At 33.1% G+C, this 17,213-nt stretch overlaps 3 protein-coding genes across 7 annotated transcripts; 1 reads left to right on the top strand and 2 right to left on the bottom strand.

The window, feature by feature from the left end:
- Positions 1-282: 282 nt before the first annotated feature.
- Positions 283-1,893, top strand: LOC106617175 (zinc carboxypeptidase). Its single transcript, XM_014234190.3, has 2 exons — positions 283-685; positions 756-1,893. Exons 1-2 carry the CDS (start codon positions 347-349, stop codon positions 1,752-1,754), a joined length of 1,338 nt encoding a protein of 445 aa, XP_014089665.3. The 5' UTR covers positions 283-346; the 3' UTR covers positions 1,755-1,893.
- Positions 1,773-10,367, bottom strand: mdu (meduse). 3 transcript variants are annotated; one of them, XM_014234191.3, is made up of 4 exons: positions 10,145-10,367; positions 2,693-3,609; positions 2,499-2,624; positions 1,773-2,438 (listed from the first exon to the last, which is right to left on the bottom strand). In XM_014234191.3, exons 1-4 carry the CDS (start codon positions 10,163-10,165, stop codon positions 2,249-2,251), a joined length of 1,254 nt encoding a protein of 417 aa, XP_014089666.2. In that variant the 5' UTR covers positions 10,166-10,367; the 3' UTR covers positions 1,773-2,248. The 3 variants fall into 3 exon arrangements, with proteins under 3 accessions (XP_014089666.2, XP_014089669.2, XP_069966688.1); XM_014234194.3 differs by lacking the exon at positions 10,145-10,367 and adding an exon at positions 9,685-9,785; XM_070110587.1 differs by lacking the exon at positions 10,145-10,367 and adding an exon at positions 5,997-6,258.
- Positions 10,368-10,933: 566 nt separating this feature from the next.
- Positions 10,934-15,673, bottom strand: LOC106617208 (uncharacterized). 3 transcript variants are annotated; one of them, XM_014234246.3, is made up of 6 exons: positions 14,688-15,673; positions 13,842-14,599; positions 13,358-13,613; positions 13,136-13,293; positions 12,745-12,970; positions 10,934-12,661 (listed from the first exon to the last, which is right to left on the bottom strand). In XM_014234246.3, exons 1-6 carry the CDS (start codon positions 15,252-15,254, stop codon positions 11,471-11,473), a joined length of 3,156 nt encoding a protein of 1,051 aa, XP_014089721.2. In that variant the 5' UTR covers positions 15,255-15,673; the 3' UTR covers positions 10,934-11,470. The 3 variants fall into 3 exon arrangements, with proteins under 3 accessions (XP_014089721.2, XP_014089723.2, XP_014089724.2); XM_014234248.3 differs by having other exon boundaries at positions 13,175-13,293; XM_014234249.3 differs by lacking the exons at positions 13,136-13,293; positions 13,358-13,613.
- Positions 15,674-17,213: the final 1,540 nt, after the last annotated feature.

Here is a 17,213-nt window from a genome sequence, read left to right as displayed (position 1 = left end):
TTTAATTATTACTTATTAAAAGTCTTCTTTCTATGTATACAAAAACATCTATACATTTGAATGTATGTAAATAATTTAATTTATGTATGTATGGGTATAATATTATACGTGTATGTATTTTAATGAAATGAAATATGTATATACTCGCTCATTCATATTATGTTAAGAGCTTATCAGCAATTTCTAATCCCTACGTACCTTTCAAAATTATACCAACTTTTGCTACATACCATACCATATATACAAATACATATGTTGAAGTAGACAATTGGTCTTTGCCTTATAGGGGCGTTCTAATCAGATCAGTTTTAAACAGCATTGTTCATATCGCAACCGAATTTAGAAAATGTCTCCTAAAGATTATTTGGGAAGCTTCTATATACTTTTTGTATGTCTCTTTGGAATAAATTCATTTCGGTTGGTATGGAGTTGTGAGCAACAAACGAATTGCTTTAAAACTTCTTCCGATATTGCGCGATATGATTACTATCGCGTTTATCATGTGGAATTAGCTACGCAACAACACGTTGCTTTATTCCAACAGCTGGAGGAAAAGAGTGACAGTTTCACCTTTTTTGGTCATGCACGGCATCCAAAACAGAAATTAACGATCATGGTGGCTGCGCATAAAGTAGCCGATTTTGCCGATTTACTTAAAACTTACGATGTTAAGTACGATGTGTTGGTAAGAAGTCATAGAAATAATAGACTCGACTTTGGTATATTAATTTTGGTTTTCTAATTACACTAAATAGAGTTATAATTTTCAAGAAATTATTGATCGAAACCTTGCAGAAGTTCTTCCAAAAGATATTGATCCGAAGAGTATGGACTGGAAACATTATTTTCATCTTGAAACTATGTATTCATGGATGAATTTATTGGTTCAAGAACATCCTAATGATTTGACAATTATAAATATTGGAGAAAGTGCCCAGGGCCTACCGATCAAAGGCATTAGTCTCAAGAAAAACAAAAATGACAACGCCACAACAATATTCGTAGAAAGTGGTATTCATGCACGAGAGTGGATAGCACCTGCAACAGCAAATTATATCGTGAAAGAGCTTCTTTCATCAAATGACACAGAAGTTCAAAGATTTGCAAAAGGCTACAACTGGATTATTCTCCCTGTTGTCAATCCAGATGGTTATAAGTATACATTCGAAGGGGATCGCATGTGGCGTAAAAATCGTGAGCTCTTTGGAATTTGTCGTGGTGTAGATTTAAATAGGAATTTTCCATTTCATTGGAATTCTACTGGTTCTAGTGGTGATCCTTGTCGTTATGATTATTCAGGACCTTCCGCTGCGAGTGAAAAGGAAACCAACCAACTGATGAAATTCCTTCAAGAAAATTTGATAGTCAACAATATAAAAACTTTTATTTCGTTGCATTCATATTCACAAATGATTATGTTCCCTTATGGGCATACAGCAGATCACGTAGAAAACTATGATGATCTTTCAGCGATTGGAAGAAAGGCTAGTGAAAAGATAAAACAAGTAACCGGACGCATTTACAAAAGTGGTAGCATTTATGAAATCATATATCCATCAAGTGGTGGTTCAAAAGACTGGGCCCATGGTGAACTGAAAATGCCCATAACTTTTTCATTTGAATTGCGTGGACCGCCCGACAGTAAGGATTTATTTATTCTTCCGGCTGTAGAAATTGAATCTACTGCGCGGGAAGCATTCGTAGCAATATTGACGATTATAGAAGAATCTGAATCAAGAGGATATTATTCGTAAAATTATAGCGCACATAGATATATTTCAATACTCACTCTTTTATTAAAATCAAATTTTATAAATAAGGGTTGATACCCTTCAATGTATAAGCTTTCTTAAATGCAATAAATATATTTTGATTTACTTCGATCATTAACAAGTTGCTCTTAATAACTTTCATTTCGTTTTAATAAAGATAAATACCATAAAGATTTAAAAATATTTAGCTTTCGTCATCAACTCAACCCCTGCCTCGCGGAATTCTCGCTATGATGTATTAATACCTAAAGATTAATAGTAAAACACACGTTACATATACATATGTACATATATATAATACTTTTCCACAAAGATATTGTAACAAATTCCAGCTATGCTACTGCGTTTGGTAGTTGTGAATTTAGTTTAGTCAAAAGTTTATATGTACATAATTATTCCCAGCATACATAAAAATTTTTACATTTAGTATGTTTGTTGGATTAAGTAACATTCATGTTTTTCTAATTTATTAGAATTTAGTCTTCAATTGGCACTGTGGTGTTGCGCACAGCATTCATTTGTATACGGTTCTCCCATTCCACTATGAGCCGGTGCGATGAAGGTGCCTCCTCAGGCGGTAGATCACACAGCTGAGCCAATGACATAGCGGGGCGCATTGTGCAACACCCGTTCTTTTTCATATCGAAATCTGGACTAGGAGTTGCTCTAATAGAAGTTTTCATGTTAAAATTGGATATACAATAGAATGTATGTATTCTTGCCTACCTGGGGGAGATGCTATTATTTAATGATGTAGAGTAGCAGATTTCACTGACAGACTTCGCCGAGCGTAGTTGTCTGGGTCCGAGGCAATGTTCTACTTCGGAATCTTCGTCATCTGTTTCTTCATTGCTGTGAATATATATGTATTTGTTTAAATTATGAAATAAATACATCTTAAACTAAATTAGGCGACTTACTCGTTTTCAATTGACTCAAGCAAATCTGATGTAGATTGTCGAAATTTGTTACGTTTTTTCAGTTCATGCTCACGGGCTTGCAAGTCCTTTATCTCTTTCTGGATCTTCACCTCCGCTGGTACATAGCCTCGTCGAATTACTCTGCCTTCTGCATCCCGTTCGATATGTGGTGGAGTCATAGTGACAGTTGGTATGGTTATAGGATGAGTAAGGGCTTCAGGCGTCATTGCTGGATGTAATGCACTTGACACAACTGTTGGTGGTGTGATAGATGATGTGGAAGTATTTTTGCTAAACAAAGCATTTGCTGTTTTGGCATTTAATACAATTTGATTTGCTGTTGTATTATTGTTGCTTAGTTGTAATTTTCCTCGAGAAGCTATGAAACGCTGCATGACCCCTTTGTTTGCAGGATTCAAAGCGAAGAGACGTTGCCTATTAAGGACAGAAGGTGTAACCGGAACCGTGCTCGCGATCATCATTTGACGGGGTGGTTCTGGTGTAATTGTATAGCAATTCGGACCAATATAGCGTTGTTCTTTTGAAGGCTTTATCGGTCCTATGTAAAGAGGAGTAGCTGAGATGCCATTTATTGGACTTGGCGACGCTGATATTCCTGAGTCTTCGTCAATACATTCTTTACTGTTAATGCTATTTTTACTATGTGATAAGCATTCTATTTTTAAGGAATCTTCGCCATTATTCAATGACGAATGTGGTAAGGGACTGATTGATAGACTATTAGAGCTATCATTGTCATTATGATCGTTATTACTGTTAGCAATGTCACTTTCATTGTGTATTTCATATTCGTCTGTTGATATGAGGGAGCTGCTGGAAATAAGTTGGCGATGTTCTTCTTCGCGACGTACAACTTCTTTTATTTCTTCTTGAATGCGAATCAACGGATCCATTTTCTGTAAGTGATAACATAAGTAATAGGTATTTGTGATTAGTTTTTGTAACACACTAAGTCTCGAAAGATTCATTCTTCATATAACATATGACGGCAAAAAAATTATCAAAAAAAATCTTCGCTGCCAAAGAAAAACATTAAACATTCTACAAACGTATTAAATCATTATGTGTAGCAAAAGGAGAGTATGTGTACTAGTACATATATAATATTAGGCTTGAAAGGGATTACACATATTCATTCATCTTTTGGTTTCTAAATACCTGCCAACAAATTATTTGTCGGTATAAAATGAATGGCTCTTTTTATACTCTCGCAACCTGTTGCTACAGAGTATAATAGTTTTGTTCACCTAACGGTTGTTTGTATCACCTAAAATTAATCGAGTTAGATATAGGGTTATATATATATAAATGATCAGGATGAAGAGACGAGTTGAAACCCGGGTGACTGTCTGTCCGTCCGTCCGTCTGTCCGTCCGTCTGTCCGTCCGTCCGTGCAAGCTCTAACTTGAGTAAAAATTGAGATATCTTTATGAAACTTGGTAGACATGTTTCATGGTACCGTGAGACGGTTGGTATTGCAGATGGGCGTAATCGGACCACTGCCACGCCCACAAAACGCCATTAATCAAAAACAAATAACTTGCCATAACTAAGCTCCGCAATAAGATACAAGACTGTTATTTGGTACACAGGATCACATTTGGGAGGGGCATCTGCAGTTAAAATTTTTTTTTAAAAAGTGGGCGTGGTCCCTCCTCTAATAGGTTTAATGTGCATATCTCCTAAACCGCTAATGCTATAATAACAAAATTCACTGGAAGCAAATGTTTTTAGCACTTCTATTGACGGTGTGAAAATAGTTGAAATCGGGTGGCAACTCCGCCCACTCCCCATATAACGGTACTGTTAAAAACTACTAAAAGCGCGATAAATCAAGCACTAAACACGCCAGAGACATTAAATTTTATCTCTGAGATGGTATAAGATGACTTTATAGGAACCGCGTTCAAAATTAGACAGTGGGCGTGGCACAGCCCACTTTTAGGTGAAAACCCATATCTTGAGATCTGCTTAAACGATTTCAACCAAATTCGGTGCATAACGTTCTTTTCATGTTTCTATGTCATAGTGCGAAAATGGGCGAAATCGGACTACAACCACGCTTACTTCCCATGTAACACCATTTTTAATTCCATCTGATTCTTTCACTTTCCACTATGCAAATCAGGTAACAATGATTATATCGGGGTAAAACTTTGCGTGAATAATGCAATTAAAGTATGCCACCTTGCGGCCAAAAATTGTCTAAATCGAACCAAAACTGTTCATACCCTTAAGTACTAAATATGTGGACCCCAGTGCCTATAGTTGACCTTCTACCGAAAATATCTGTCAATCCACAAAGAAATCTCAAACGAGTATACCATTTGACTTTGCGAGAGTATAAAATATTCGGTTACATCCGAACTTAGCCCTTCCTTACTTGTTTAAAATGCAATTATATCTATGCATACATTCATACATATGTACATATTGTATATGTATTCCCATTGCGCGCATGATTAGACTACCTTTCAGTATCTTAAAATACATAAATATGTATGTGTTATCGTATCTACCTTCCATTTGGCTGAATTATTTTGGCTGATAATTATTGGTTCTTCCCTGAAAGCTTTTGTAATTAAGTAACAAGTAAGTTGTAAGTAAACGTGTACATACATACTTGTATATAGCTTTCATTCAAAAAAATGTATGTTTCCCAACACGCACAGACAGAGAATGTTAATGAATTATCATCATCAATATCAGATATGATATCAATAATGATATGATATCAGATATGATATGATATCAGATATGATATCAATAATGATAATTCATTAACATTCTCTGGCACAGGTTTCGCTTATACCTATACATACATATGCATATACGATGACTGTGTATATTTCTTATTGGATTTTATATTTAATTCGATTGATTGTTTGCCGAGTTTGCACAGGACTCCTTTTCGATGGCATTATTTTTACTATATTATACAATACCATTCGCTCACACAAAACCATAAATAAGGAAGTATGATATTTTTTTTAATATTAATACAAATATTTAATATTTTCTATTAACAATTGAAGAAGTCGCGAGTAAATTTCCATGCATGAACAAATTTTATAGATTTATCGGTAATGTTGATCTTTTGACTACATGTAAGTGCATGCCTTCGTATTTCAATAAATTTTACCTTCTTTGTTAAATGAAATTTCATAATGAGGTCAAAACATTCGACTTAAAAGCATATTGTTTTTTACCTCTATTAATTAGCCTGCTTTCATATTTGCCAATAGTAATATTATCATAAATACTTAAAACTAAAACATATTACCTCATTTGTCGATTGCGATGGAAGGTTATATCGCAATTCATTTAGCGGTCACTTCAGTACACTGGAGGGGCTTTTTTAAATATTGCCACCTACTTTGTCTCGCCTACCGACGTGAATGCTGGCACTTGTTATGACGGTAATATGTTTTAACAATAATCTTTTAATTTTGTTTATGGTATTTTCGACATATAGACATACAAATATTTATTTTTGACTAATTGACATTCAAAGTACACTGGCAATATTCCCGGTCAAGTATGTATATGGCAAAAACAAAGACAACAACCATGTTCTGTGCTTCCCTAAATAATAAATACGTTATGCTGTGTAAAACTTTTATATATTGTCGATTCTTTTATCAGACAGATGAGAGCAACGACTCAAAACAAGTTTAGTCATATACAATATTTATATTAGATACCTATACATACATATACATATACATATATTTATAAACAACGAGAATATCTTTTGAAATGTGCAATAACATTTTGAAATGTTACCGTTTAAGTTATTGCACACGCCACAAATACCTTTTATATTTTATTATCATTACTATTTCGTACAAAATCCTTTTCAAAACCTTCTAATAGGCTACCGAAAAAAAACGAAATTTTGAAATGACTCATATGAACCACTTGCCATAATTGCTTCATTCGTCGATAATAATTACTACTACACGAACTTCCATTTTCGAAATATGTCAATATCTTATCAACTCGCTCAGTACATTTTTTCATTTTAAATTGCACATGCTTATTTTAGATAAACTTGTGCAAATACACCGACAAACCAATACCTATGTACATACATATGTGCCAGTGCTTTCGGAAAAAGTACATTCCTCATACAAACATTTGCTTTTTTTGCGAATTTTAACTTGCTTACCAACAACTCATTTATTGAACACTTTTGTTATCGGTAGAACCATAAAAACCAAAATAGCCATATTTGATAAGTTTCTAATTTGCGATAAGGTGACAATGTGTGAAAAGAGAAGTAATAATTGTTCCTAGTATACCTATGTATGTATGTATGTATATACATATGTAAAATACCTCAATACTATTTCGATATTCTCTTTAATAATGAAGGCTAAATTAGCTTTTTAGATGTATATGTATTGTATATATGTCCATAAAAGTACGTGATTTTAGATAAACATTATTACTACATTTCTTGATAAAAATGCAACAGTTTTAACGTCAATATATATAAATTTATTATAAGTATAGTATAGTATAAGTGTGATAAGCTTTCGAAGTCTGAAAACTCAAGAGTTGAGTTTCTTTTATTTGGCTTAGTTGCGTTAAACGACACCCTAAAATTAGAGATACCGTAACTATTACTAGTGTATAATGGTTGTGGTCTTTGTCTGGGCTAACTGTTGAGCATTAACACTGCATTCACAAAATGTTCAGCATTTGGCTGTTGCTGCATCCGACGGTTGCTGTTGTGGAGTGAAACTAACGTTTCAGCTTTGCTTTAATTAGATGTGAAAATATTTTCGTAACAGTACTTTTGTAGAGAAATAATGAGTGCTTCAAACAAGCATTCACCAAAGCCATTTAGTTTTACTTTCGTTGCTTTTAAATATACAATATATTCATGGAACAGGTACATACATACATGTGTATTACATTACCACATGGAACTTTGTATACATATATACATACATATATATGAATGAGATTTTGTTTAGGAATTGACAACGTACAATTGAATTGATTCCATAATACTTTTAGCATTAGTGAACTTATGTTGCCTTAGTACATCTGATAAGCAATATTACCTAAACACACAGCTAGGCACAAACTTGGTTTACTGAGTTCGATTGCTTCGATTAATTTTAAATAGAAAACAAAAAACGTCTTTGTTGAGAATGAATTTGGTTGTGGAAAAGCTAAAAATTCTTAAACAGGTGAAGCTTATCTTTAATATATAATATAATGTGTATATACATATGTATGTATATGCATATAACGTATTTTTATTTTTTATCAGATGTTATAGTATCCATGTATATGAGACAGTCTTTGAGCGTTTATTATACTTATTGCCAGTGTAAACGAGTTAAATATGCATGCAAAGAAATATGTGAAAATGTTAAATTTGGTTTACTACTTTTGGAAAATCCAAATAAATACACTTGATAGTTACTAATCAAATCTGAGTTTCGCTCAATGCTTGAAATAAAAATTGGAGACAGAATTTCAGTTCACAAATTATAAAAATGTGTTGTCATGGGCTTAAGTAATTGCAATGTTAACAAACTCTCTGTCACGTTTTATGTTCCCACTTTCTTATTTTCGATGATCTTGTGTCTTTTTTATATTTTGTTTTAGTTTACATTTTTTATAGGTCATGGACGAATAATAATTTCAACAATATTAATGATGCAGTCGTTACAGTATATACTGATGTTTATATGTATGGTAAAATGCGCAATACATATATCACTGTACTTTTTTTGCCTGCTCGTTTGTAAATTATAGGAAGTTAATATTGTTGATAAATCGCTTTAGTAACAAGTTTAAATAATACATAGCATATGCATATATACTTGTACATATGTTATTAAAATAGTTCAAAGGTGATTGAACTCCTTCAGACCGTTGCGATCAAATCTTGAGTACATTCATATATATGTATTTCTTAAAAAACTATGTACCTAAGCTTATCGTATACGCAACTTTGTACCCACATTATTTACTTTTTCACCATTTCATTTTTCAGTATGAAAAGAAGTAAATTAACTTTCCGTCTTTTCTTTTTCGCAGGCCGATATACCAGTTTCTGCTTTGGTGGAACCTGTGTTGGCTTTGCCATTAACAGCATCAATACTAACACGAAACACTGCGGCTTACAATTGCCACAAGTCTTGGCATTGTTTGTTTACCTCGCTATTCAGTGGCACGATCTTGTACTCTAACTTGGTTTTGATCGTGGCGGTTGCCATTGACAATACGTTTATATGAATATGTGGAATTTTTTATGCTTCTTTGTTTTGCAAACGATTTAGGAGCATAGTGAAATTTCTTCTTACATGTATATGTATGTGTGAATGTTAGTTGTTATACTTACAATAATTTCTAACTCTTGTCATGCTAATTATAAGCTTATTTCGAACCGAAAAAAGTTTTTTTCATTTATCATAAACAAAGCATCAACTAACGGAAAGATCATTTGGAGAAGTAAAATAAGAAAGATCAAGAATAGTTTGAATTCTCTTTTCCTTACTTATACATAGATATACTATAATTTATTTATTTTCTTATGTATATGCGTGTGGTACGTATGTACATACATATGTACTTGACCATTGAATTTTTATGTGGTCGAAAAGGTTTTTCATAAGTAAAGAGTGGTATGCCTTTTCTTACACTTACTCTTCAGGAAAATCGCTGACTGTGCATGAACATGAATAAATTACTCGTTTCAAATATGAATGGAAAAGGCCACGTTTTTCTTGACTTTGTTAAATAACTTTAGAGAATATATGCCTTAATGTTCACATTTTCCATTTATATATGTACATACATATTCAACAAAAACACCCTTAATATAATATAATAATTTATTAAAGCATATTACTTACATACCTTCAAACATATGTATGTATTGTACATATTTTAATGGAATAACAGTATAAACAAGTGTTTCCTTGCGAAAGAGCATATTTACTTACATATTTACGAATGTAAGAATGATTTTACGAATACATTCTCATGATCGTGGTAATGAAGGTAAAGTGATGGTGAACTGCAAAATACACCATCTGTCATAAACAGAAACAAATAAAACTTTGGCTTCAGCTAAAATAACTCGTAGTCACCAACCGTAACGTATCTAACCAATGAATGCGACCGGGATTTATTATGGAACAAAACTAAGATCGTTTTCATATGCTAAAAACTGTTACCGGTAGTGATGGCATCTGATATATTTCTACTTATTTGTGTAGATCGGAGCTTCTGTATGTACGAATGTACAAGTATACTATAAGCACCTTTAAAATCTTTTAAGGTTTCATTCTAGAGAGCACGAATAAAATAACTGTTTTAAAATCCTTATCGTGTACATATAAATGTACCTGCATGTACTGGTTTCCTATTTAATATATATTTTTCACATGCAACGACGCTTACCTCACTTTTGATTTGACCCATGATAATTAACTATTTATTATTGATAGAAACGAATGTATGTTTATAAAAATATTTTTTCTATTCCGATTTGAATTCAAATTAAAAATTCCATTTTACAAAATAAGTAGTATGACTGAATACCGACACTGATTATAAATCCGAACGAAAGTTGGCAACAAACTAAATTCGAATACGTCGAGAAAGCAACCAATTCTTCTACTTCCAAACTTCACGCTCCCCAACATGTAACATAAAAATTACTCTCTAGATCTGCTTGTATAATGGCTCTGAAAACAACTGAACAAATTCACCACACTTGAGTGAAGGCTGCCACTTTAACAGTTAATATTTAATAACCAACTTCTGGTATAAATAGTAAATTAACTTTCGTGGAACTTTGAATTTAAAATTATGAGCATTTAATAGTATTTTACATACATTTATTTGAAATACAAATGTTTGCATTTGCATGTAAATATCCTATTGTTCTTCATGGTTATTGGATATCGTCATGCATTAAGCAAATCCGTAGTATCGATAAATATTGGATTTTAGAATAGGTTGAACTTACCTAAAATCTTTAATAATTTTAAATAACATATACATACATATATGTAGGTATATTTAGAAAATACATTATTATTAAAATGAATTTGAAATAAGTTATGGGAACAGCTCAAATATATACATATGTATATGAAATATGTATAAATCACGTTTGTTTTTATTGAAAAAAAAATTATTTAAGTACTCACCCCAAACTAGTATTCATGAATTAAAACATGAGAATTTGTGATTACGTCTACAATTTATTGCGATTGTAAATCTGCAACTCATATTATTATTATATATTATATTAAAAACTTCATTTTTAAAGATATTAATGCTAATAATTATATTAATTCTGATGAGCTTGCTTAGCTACAATAACATTAGCAGCTTAAATCTGCAAACGTATGTGAATGTAGTGTGTGGGAATTTCAAGCTAGATTTCATTGCTAAGTGCAGCACAAACTTAAATGTAATTATACGCAGTTCATTTTAAAGCCAATATTAATATTTCTTCTTCCAATTATTAACAACTCTCTCAAATTAAAACTGAAATGAAATAAAAAAAGAAATAACTTGGCATATTCTGTACACGCGAATATTATGGATTGGCTTTGCAGTTCGAACTTTTTAATATGCTGTGAAAGAAGAATATAGATACAGATGTTCGAAAGTACAAGACCCTACGCTCAATCTTGTTTTTTTTTTAATATAATAAGCCTTATTTTTAATCGTATAAAAGTTTAGAGCGCCCTTTTTCTTTTGTTAGTTATGCGCTCATTCAACAAGTTGTTGTTTACATGTTGCATGATACGGTACTTTTACGATTGTGAATTTAGTTTTCGGTAAATTGTCTGCTAGAATAAATTCCACCTTGTCTAACGGTAATATTTCAATTTGTGGAACATCGCTTGGCACTGGCTCCTCCTTTGGCTTTTCCATTTCTTCATCATCTTCATCGTCAGCGGTAGGTGCACCTGGCACTGGCTTCAGTACCGGAATACATTCATCAAAGTGATGTTTCTCTTTTTTAGTTGATTCTTCACACTGATCAACGTACAAAGCAGTGACGCGCAACAGTTCAACCGTTACACCCCACGTAAACACTTTCAATGTCGAAGCTACTTGTTGAACAGCATTCAAAACTATGTGATTCGTGGTCGCTGACTGTGATATATACGTCGGAATGATAAGTAGCTTCCGAAGGTTGGTACAAAGTTGTAATTTTTCATCAAATCCAGCTTTAATGTCGAAGTTGACAAGTTCAAGTTGTGCAAGTTCTTTTAGTTGTACGACGGCGTCTAATATTTCCAGCGTACAACAGCTCGTCTCTTGTCCATTTTCTAGACGTAAGCGGCGGAGATTTTTTAATTTAGGAAGTACAACCTTTGCGAATGTTGAATCAAAGTCACCGCATTCACCTAATTCCAAAGAGTGTAAATTTACAAGTTCACTAAGAACTTCGACACCTTTAGAACCCAACTCGCGTACAGCAGTTAAAGACAACTGATTGAGTTTTTTTAATGATTGTAGTGATTGTAAGTTGCCTGAAATTACGCCTGGTTCACATGTGCGGAGACGCAGCTCTTCAAGTCTTGTTAGCATTCCGAGGTGTTCAAGATTTATAGAATCATCATTAATGGCAACAGCATTTAAAATGCGTAAATTTTTGTTGCTTTGAAATAAACCTTCAACAATACGGGCTGAGCAACGACATAAATCGATAATTTCTAATGAAAAGACAGTTCCAATATGTTCAGAAAATTCTTGCCACATTTCTTCACCGCGTGTGCTAGATACCAACATTTTTCTAAGATCCAAATGTCTTGTTTCCCCTCGGCGTAATGCAGCAGCAAATCCGGCCCAACTACTAACTCTGGAGTTTTTCATGCGAACTGTTTGCCATAAAGATGTATCCTTTGCAGCAAGATTCCACAGTTTACATACTGAAGCTGCACGAGGACGTTCCTATAAGAAATATGTTTAAACTACAATAATTTGAATCCATAATATTTAGGTTCGTTGAGTTATTTCTAAATATATGTACTTACATGAATTTTCAAGTACTTAAGAATGCAAAGTAATGCGTCATAAGCAAAAGATACATTTGCAAAAAAGTTTGTGGCAAAAGCTTTGTTTGATTGATCTGATGTAGTTTGGGTGGGTGAAATAACGAGAGCTTGAATAGGTGCATCTAATGAAACTGTGGATGTTTTACGATTATTTCGGATGCTTTCATTAATTTGTTTCAGATCATTTTCGATATCGTTGACATGTCTGTAATTAAAAGAAAAATTTCAATATTTAATCTAAGCCTAAACTTGAAATTTTAATTATGAAAATATTCGGCTCGCTCTCGCTCTTGTTTTTTTTCTTTTTTGTTCTGAATTTGGGATTGAGGAAAAACTTTTCTTGTGGGACACAATACGTTCGCACACTCACTCAGTTGTGGAAGCAATTGGTTTGGCAACCATCACATACTTTTTTCCTTTTACCACGGCAATTGTTTGAGGATACTTATTTTCAGGACGTGTAGGACGAGCGTTTGATGGCTTTCGTGTCACTACCTTTGTTGATATCTCTGGAACGGATGTGCAAGCCTATAAATTAGGAGAAAAATCAATGAAATTCCCAGAAATATGAGAACGAATATAAAACCGTCACCTCACAAATATATTCACGGCCCTTCGTTTGAGAAATGCCTTCTCCAGCAATACGATATTCACTATTTGAGCGGTTTAATCCAACACACTCATGATGAAATAGACAAAGGCATTTTACACATTTTAGTGGCGGAATAAGTCCAGTTGCTCTTGAACATTTGATTGTGCATGGTTCAAGTGTTGAAATGGATTTGATATTATTTACAGATCCAGCATTTGACTGATATGTTGCAGTCACATTTGTTGTGATAGATCCCCTTAAAACCAGAATTCAAACTTTCTAATGAAAATGGCCAGTCAATTATTTAAAAATGAACAAATGCTACTTAATCCAACCAAAAAATAAGGGTACCATTATTGTTTTTTGTTATACATTTTTGGAGAAATAATGCCCATATAAGTAATTACATACAAAAAACAATAGGTACATAACGAGAGCGAGTAATAAATATGTTCTACTTCAATAAAATAAGTGTTTTACTTACTTCTTTAATTTACTACTTTTATGACTTGTTCCACTACTGGAACTGGCATGCCGGCTACTTGGAGGTGTACCAGGAGTCGAATTTGTGATATATCTACTCGAAGCAGTACCACTGAGTAAAGCATTATTCACTTTAAGCGCTCGCGTTGGAGTCCATCCTTGGGGAGGTGGACTTGCTCCTTTGGGGCCTTTAGGTTTAGAAATTCGTTTACCAATACTAGGTGTTGGTGCTGCAGCGATTGTAGCAGCCGCTGCTGAAACTCGTGAAGACGGCTTTGCACTGCGCACAGTCTCCAAATCCGATCCAACACCAAGAGGCTCTCTAGCAAAACTGAAATGATCTATAGTTAGATCACCCTCTAGTAAAGGCAAAATATCACTCCTTGTTCGCAATTTTTTACCACCAGGTGATATAAAGTACACATCAGCTTTATCTTTACTTGATTCTATATTTGCACGCCAGACTAACTCACGTTTCCAACCATAATCAAAAGGCTTTTTATAAAAATCATTTTGAGCGGACAATGGCTTTTTGCTAACACCTATTCCACTTGGTGTTGCGGAACTTGTTACCGCATTTGTATTTTTCGGAATATGGCTTCCAGTTTCTTCATTATCAGCCACTATATGCTCCGATTGCTCTTCTGGACACTTTTCTTCTTTTTTAAGTTGTTTTTCCTCAAATACCTTTACCAATGACGAGTCTTTCGAAGATACTTTTAATCCCGGTGAAGTTCGTGATGGAGAAGCATTTGAATTCTATGAAAATAAATATTTTTTTAAACAATTTTATTTGATCGTAATAATTTTAAAATTTATTAGTTAAAAACATGTGTAGAAAACTTACTTGCTTCACTTTCTTGTTGCTTTGAGAAATTGTAGTTTGACTTTCTTTATTTTCATGTTCGCCAATCGTAGCTTTCATTAGTGTTTCTAAATCTGCTTTTATAACTTTTGGTTCTCCACTTTGCTCATCAAATCCTAACAAACATTCGTTTGAATCTGAATGGTGTATTTCGTACCGCTTACGTTTGAGTGATATATTAATTGCATTAATTTTCATATCTCTATTTTGAGTATTTAATATTGATTGATGACGTTCTGCGGAGCCACCGTCCCGACTATCTTCATCTTCTGTACCGGATACTTCTAATTTTAATGCCGACTCCGAATAAAGTGAATCATCTTCGTTTTTATCATCGGAATGTATTTCCATATTTTCTTCTGCGGGTTGTGATTCTATCTCAAAAGAATCCCCCACGTTTTCACTTTTCTCAACAGGCTTTGCACCATTACGTTGCTCAATGTGACTGGCTGTACGAGAACCGCCGTTCTCTGCTAACCAGCGTGGAGACTCTGCCCGTTCAGCGTATAGCGTATCTCTTGTCAGGCTAGAGGAATCATCCACTTCCATTCTTATATGTTGAAAACTTTGCTTCCTTTTTGGTGAAATTTTCGCAAGATTTGCTCGAGCAACCGCTTATTAATTCCAAAATTATCTATCTGATACACTTCCTAAAACAAAGGCAAAGGAAGGTGCTGACACTAATGCTATGTTTGACGTTTGCTTTGCCCGCTTTTTCCACAATGATGAGGTTATGTTTTGTTTGCGACGTTACGTTTTTGTTATTCACCTTTCGCTTTTTGTTTTGTAATGGTATCTTTCCAATGTATTATTGTAGTTCAAAAACTTGGATTTCACTAATGAGGGGGTCTGATTTTAAAGAAAACTTATTTTCTTAAATAAATAAAACAATTATGTTGTTATAGTACATTATTTTATAACACAACGCAAAACAAACGGTTTAATCGAATTCTTTATTCTTGTTGTTTTTCTGACGCTTGTCGGAAGTGTTACCAAGTGTGTCAACAAACGAAACGCGAAAACGATGAGAGAAAATACAAAATATAAAATTTTGAATAAATGTAATGAATGAATGAAGAATGTTGCCAGTAAAATATTTTATCTTTAGAATATTTTTTGATATGCATTGTGTATATGTGTATATGAATAGATGTATACTTTTCAGAATTAACTCATATTTACATATGAATCTGTTTGTACCTTTGGTTTAATTCGAAACTCAACAAGATCATTTTTTTTCTTTGAATAGAATAATACAGTGCTGCCAATTCCAATGTCTGTGCTACCAATTTGGTAAAATGCAACCAATCAAATCGCCATTTTTCATTCGGATGCAATATTTTTATTCGTTCCCGCTCATTTCCTATTCGTATGCTACCAATTGTTTATTTCCTCATCTAAACCTATACTTAATAAAATTTTTGCTTAGGAAATAAATTAAATGTATTATTTTAAAATAGTGCCTTTGGATTATTAACTTATTTGAGTAAACAAGACTTTAACAAACAGCTGACAAGCCTCGAGTGAAAATTTCGTTCCTGGTTGCAGCATTGTAAGTAGTTTTATCTAACCAAGTTTTTTTTTTTACTTCTTTAATCTATTTATCTTTTCTGGTCAGATTACTTTCATTTATATTTATATGAATACATATGTATGCTTTTATCTATTTAGCATTTATGAATGCCAGTATGAAAAGTCTTACTTCGTTCAATAATATTGATATTAGTTTAAATTTATTTAATACACAACCATGGAGGATTTATCTTCTCATTCCACTAACTGAGAATATGAGTTGAGCGCATGTCACAAAACAGAGAGCTACATAATGTGTAGGAGCAACAATTTATGTTCAAATCATGTTACAGTCGTCCTTTTGCCATTTAATAAGATTGTTCGGTGACCGGCGTAATAGTGAAAATGTTAAGATAAGGGTTACTAACGACTTTGCAAATAAAAATAATAAAAATAATCACGTTACTTGCAAGGTGGAACATCGAAAGTGTTTTAAGAGTATAAAGAACTAAGGCTAATCCGATTATTGTTTATTCAAAGATATAAACCATTAGATAATAATACGTATAACCCTACTTACATATGCATATACATATGTGCAATTGTTTTGAAATCGTTATTTTGGTACCGCGAGTATGCCGGTTGATATATACTTGCTTTCTACTTAGTTATAGCATAAAACGAAATACCAAAAGTGCAAGAACATGAATAACTTCATAAAAAATTGGAAATTTACATTCCATTTTTTATTTAACATGAAACGCAAATATCATTTCTAGGTAGTATAGTAGTTTAAAGACTAAATATTGATAAATGTTCACAACACGGGGGTATATTATTTTCAAGTATAAACTTATGTATATGCATATATGTTGCATGTAACTATGTTACGTGATTGTAGTCTCTAATTTATTTGATTTTATGATATTTAAGCTTTAACTAATTTTCAACATCACCGTCGCTTCAACAACAATCAGTATTACGGATACTTGGTTC

This window comes from Bactrocera oleae, chromosome 5 (assembly GCF_042242935.1).
Source record: "Bactrocera oleae isolate idBacOlea1 chromosome 5, idBacOlea1, whole genome shotgun sequence".
Classification (NCBI taxonomy): Eukaryota; Metazoa; Arthropoda; class Insecta; order Diptera; family Tephritidae; genus Bactrocera; species Bactrocera oleae.
The sequence above is the reverse complement of the archived record's forward strand: the minus strand, read 5'-3'. Positions and strand labels throughout refer to the sequence as shown.

What these genes read in the sequence shown, in the direction of transcription:
- LOC106617175 (XM_014234190.3), top strand. Translation starts at nt 347, where the DNA reads ATGTCTCCTAAAGATTATTTGGGAAGCTTCTATATACTTTTTGTATGT. An exon ending in ATGTTAAGTACGATGTGTTG is followed by an intron (nt 686 to 755) that starts GTAAGAAGTCAT and finishes TACACTAAATAG; the next exon opens with AGTTATAATTTTCAAGAAAT.
- mdu (XM_014234191.3), bottom strand. Translation starts at nt 10,165, where the DNA reads ATGGGTCAAATCAAAAGTGAG. An exon ending in TGGGTCAAATCAAAAGTGAG is followed by an intron (nt 3,610 to 10,144) that starts GTAAGCGTCGTT and finishes TATCACTTACAG; the next exon opens with AAAATGGATCCGTTGATTCG. An exon ending in AATAATAGCATCTCCCCCAG is followed by an intron (nt 2,439 to 2,498) that starts GTAGGCAAGAAT and finishes AACTTCTATTAG; the next exon opens with AGCAACTCCTAGTCCAGATT.
- LOC106617208 (XM_014234246.3), bottom strand. Translation starts at nt 15,254, where the DNA reads ATGGAAGTGGATGATTCCTCTAGCCTGACAAGAGATACGCTATACGCT. An exon ending in GCAACAAGAAAGTGAAGCAA is followed by an intron (nt 14,600 to 14,687) that starts GTAAGTTTTCTA and finishes TTATTTTCATAG; the next exon opens with AATTCAAATGCTTCTCCATC. An exon ending in CCAATTGCTTCCACAACTGA is followed by an intron (nt 12,971 to 13,135) that starts GTGAGTGTGCGA and finishes TTTTAATTACAG; the next exon opens with ACATGTCAACGATATCGAAA.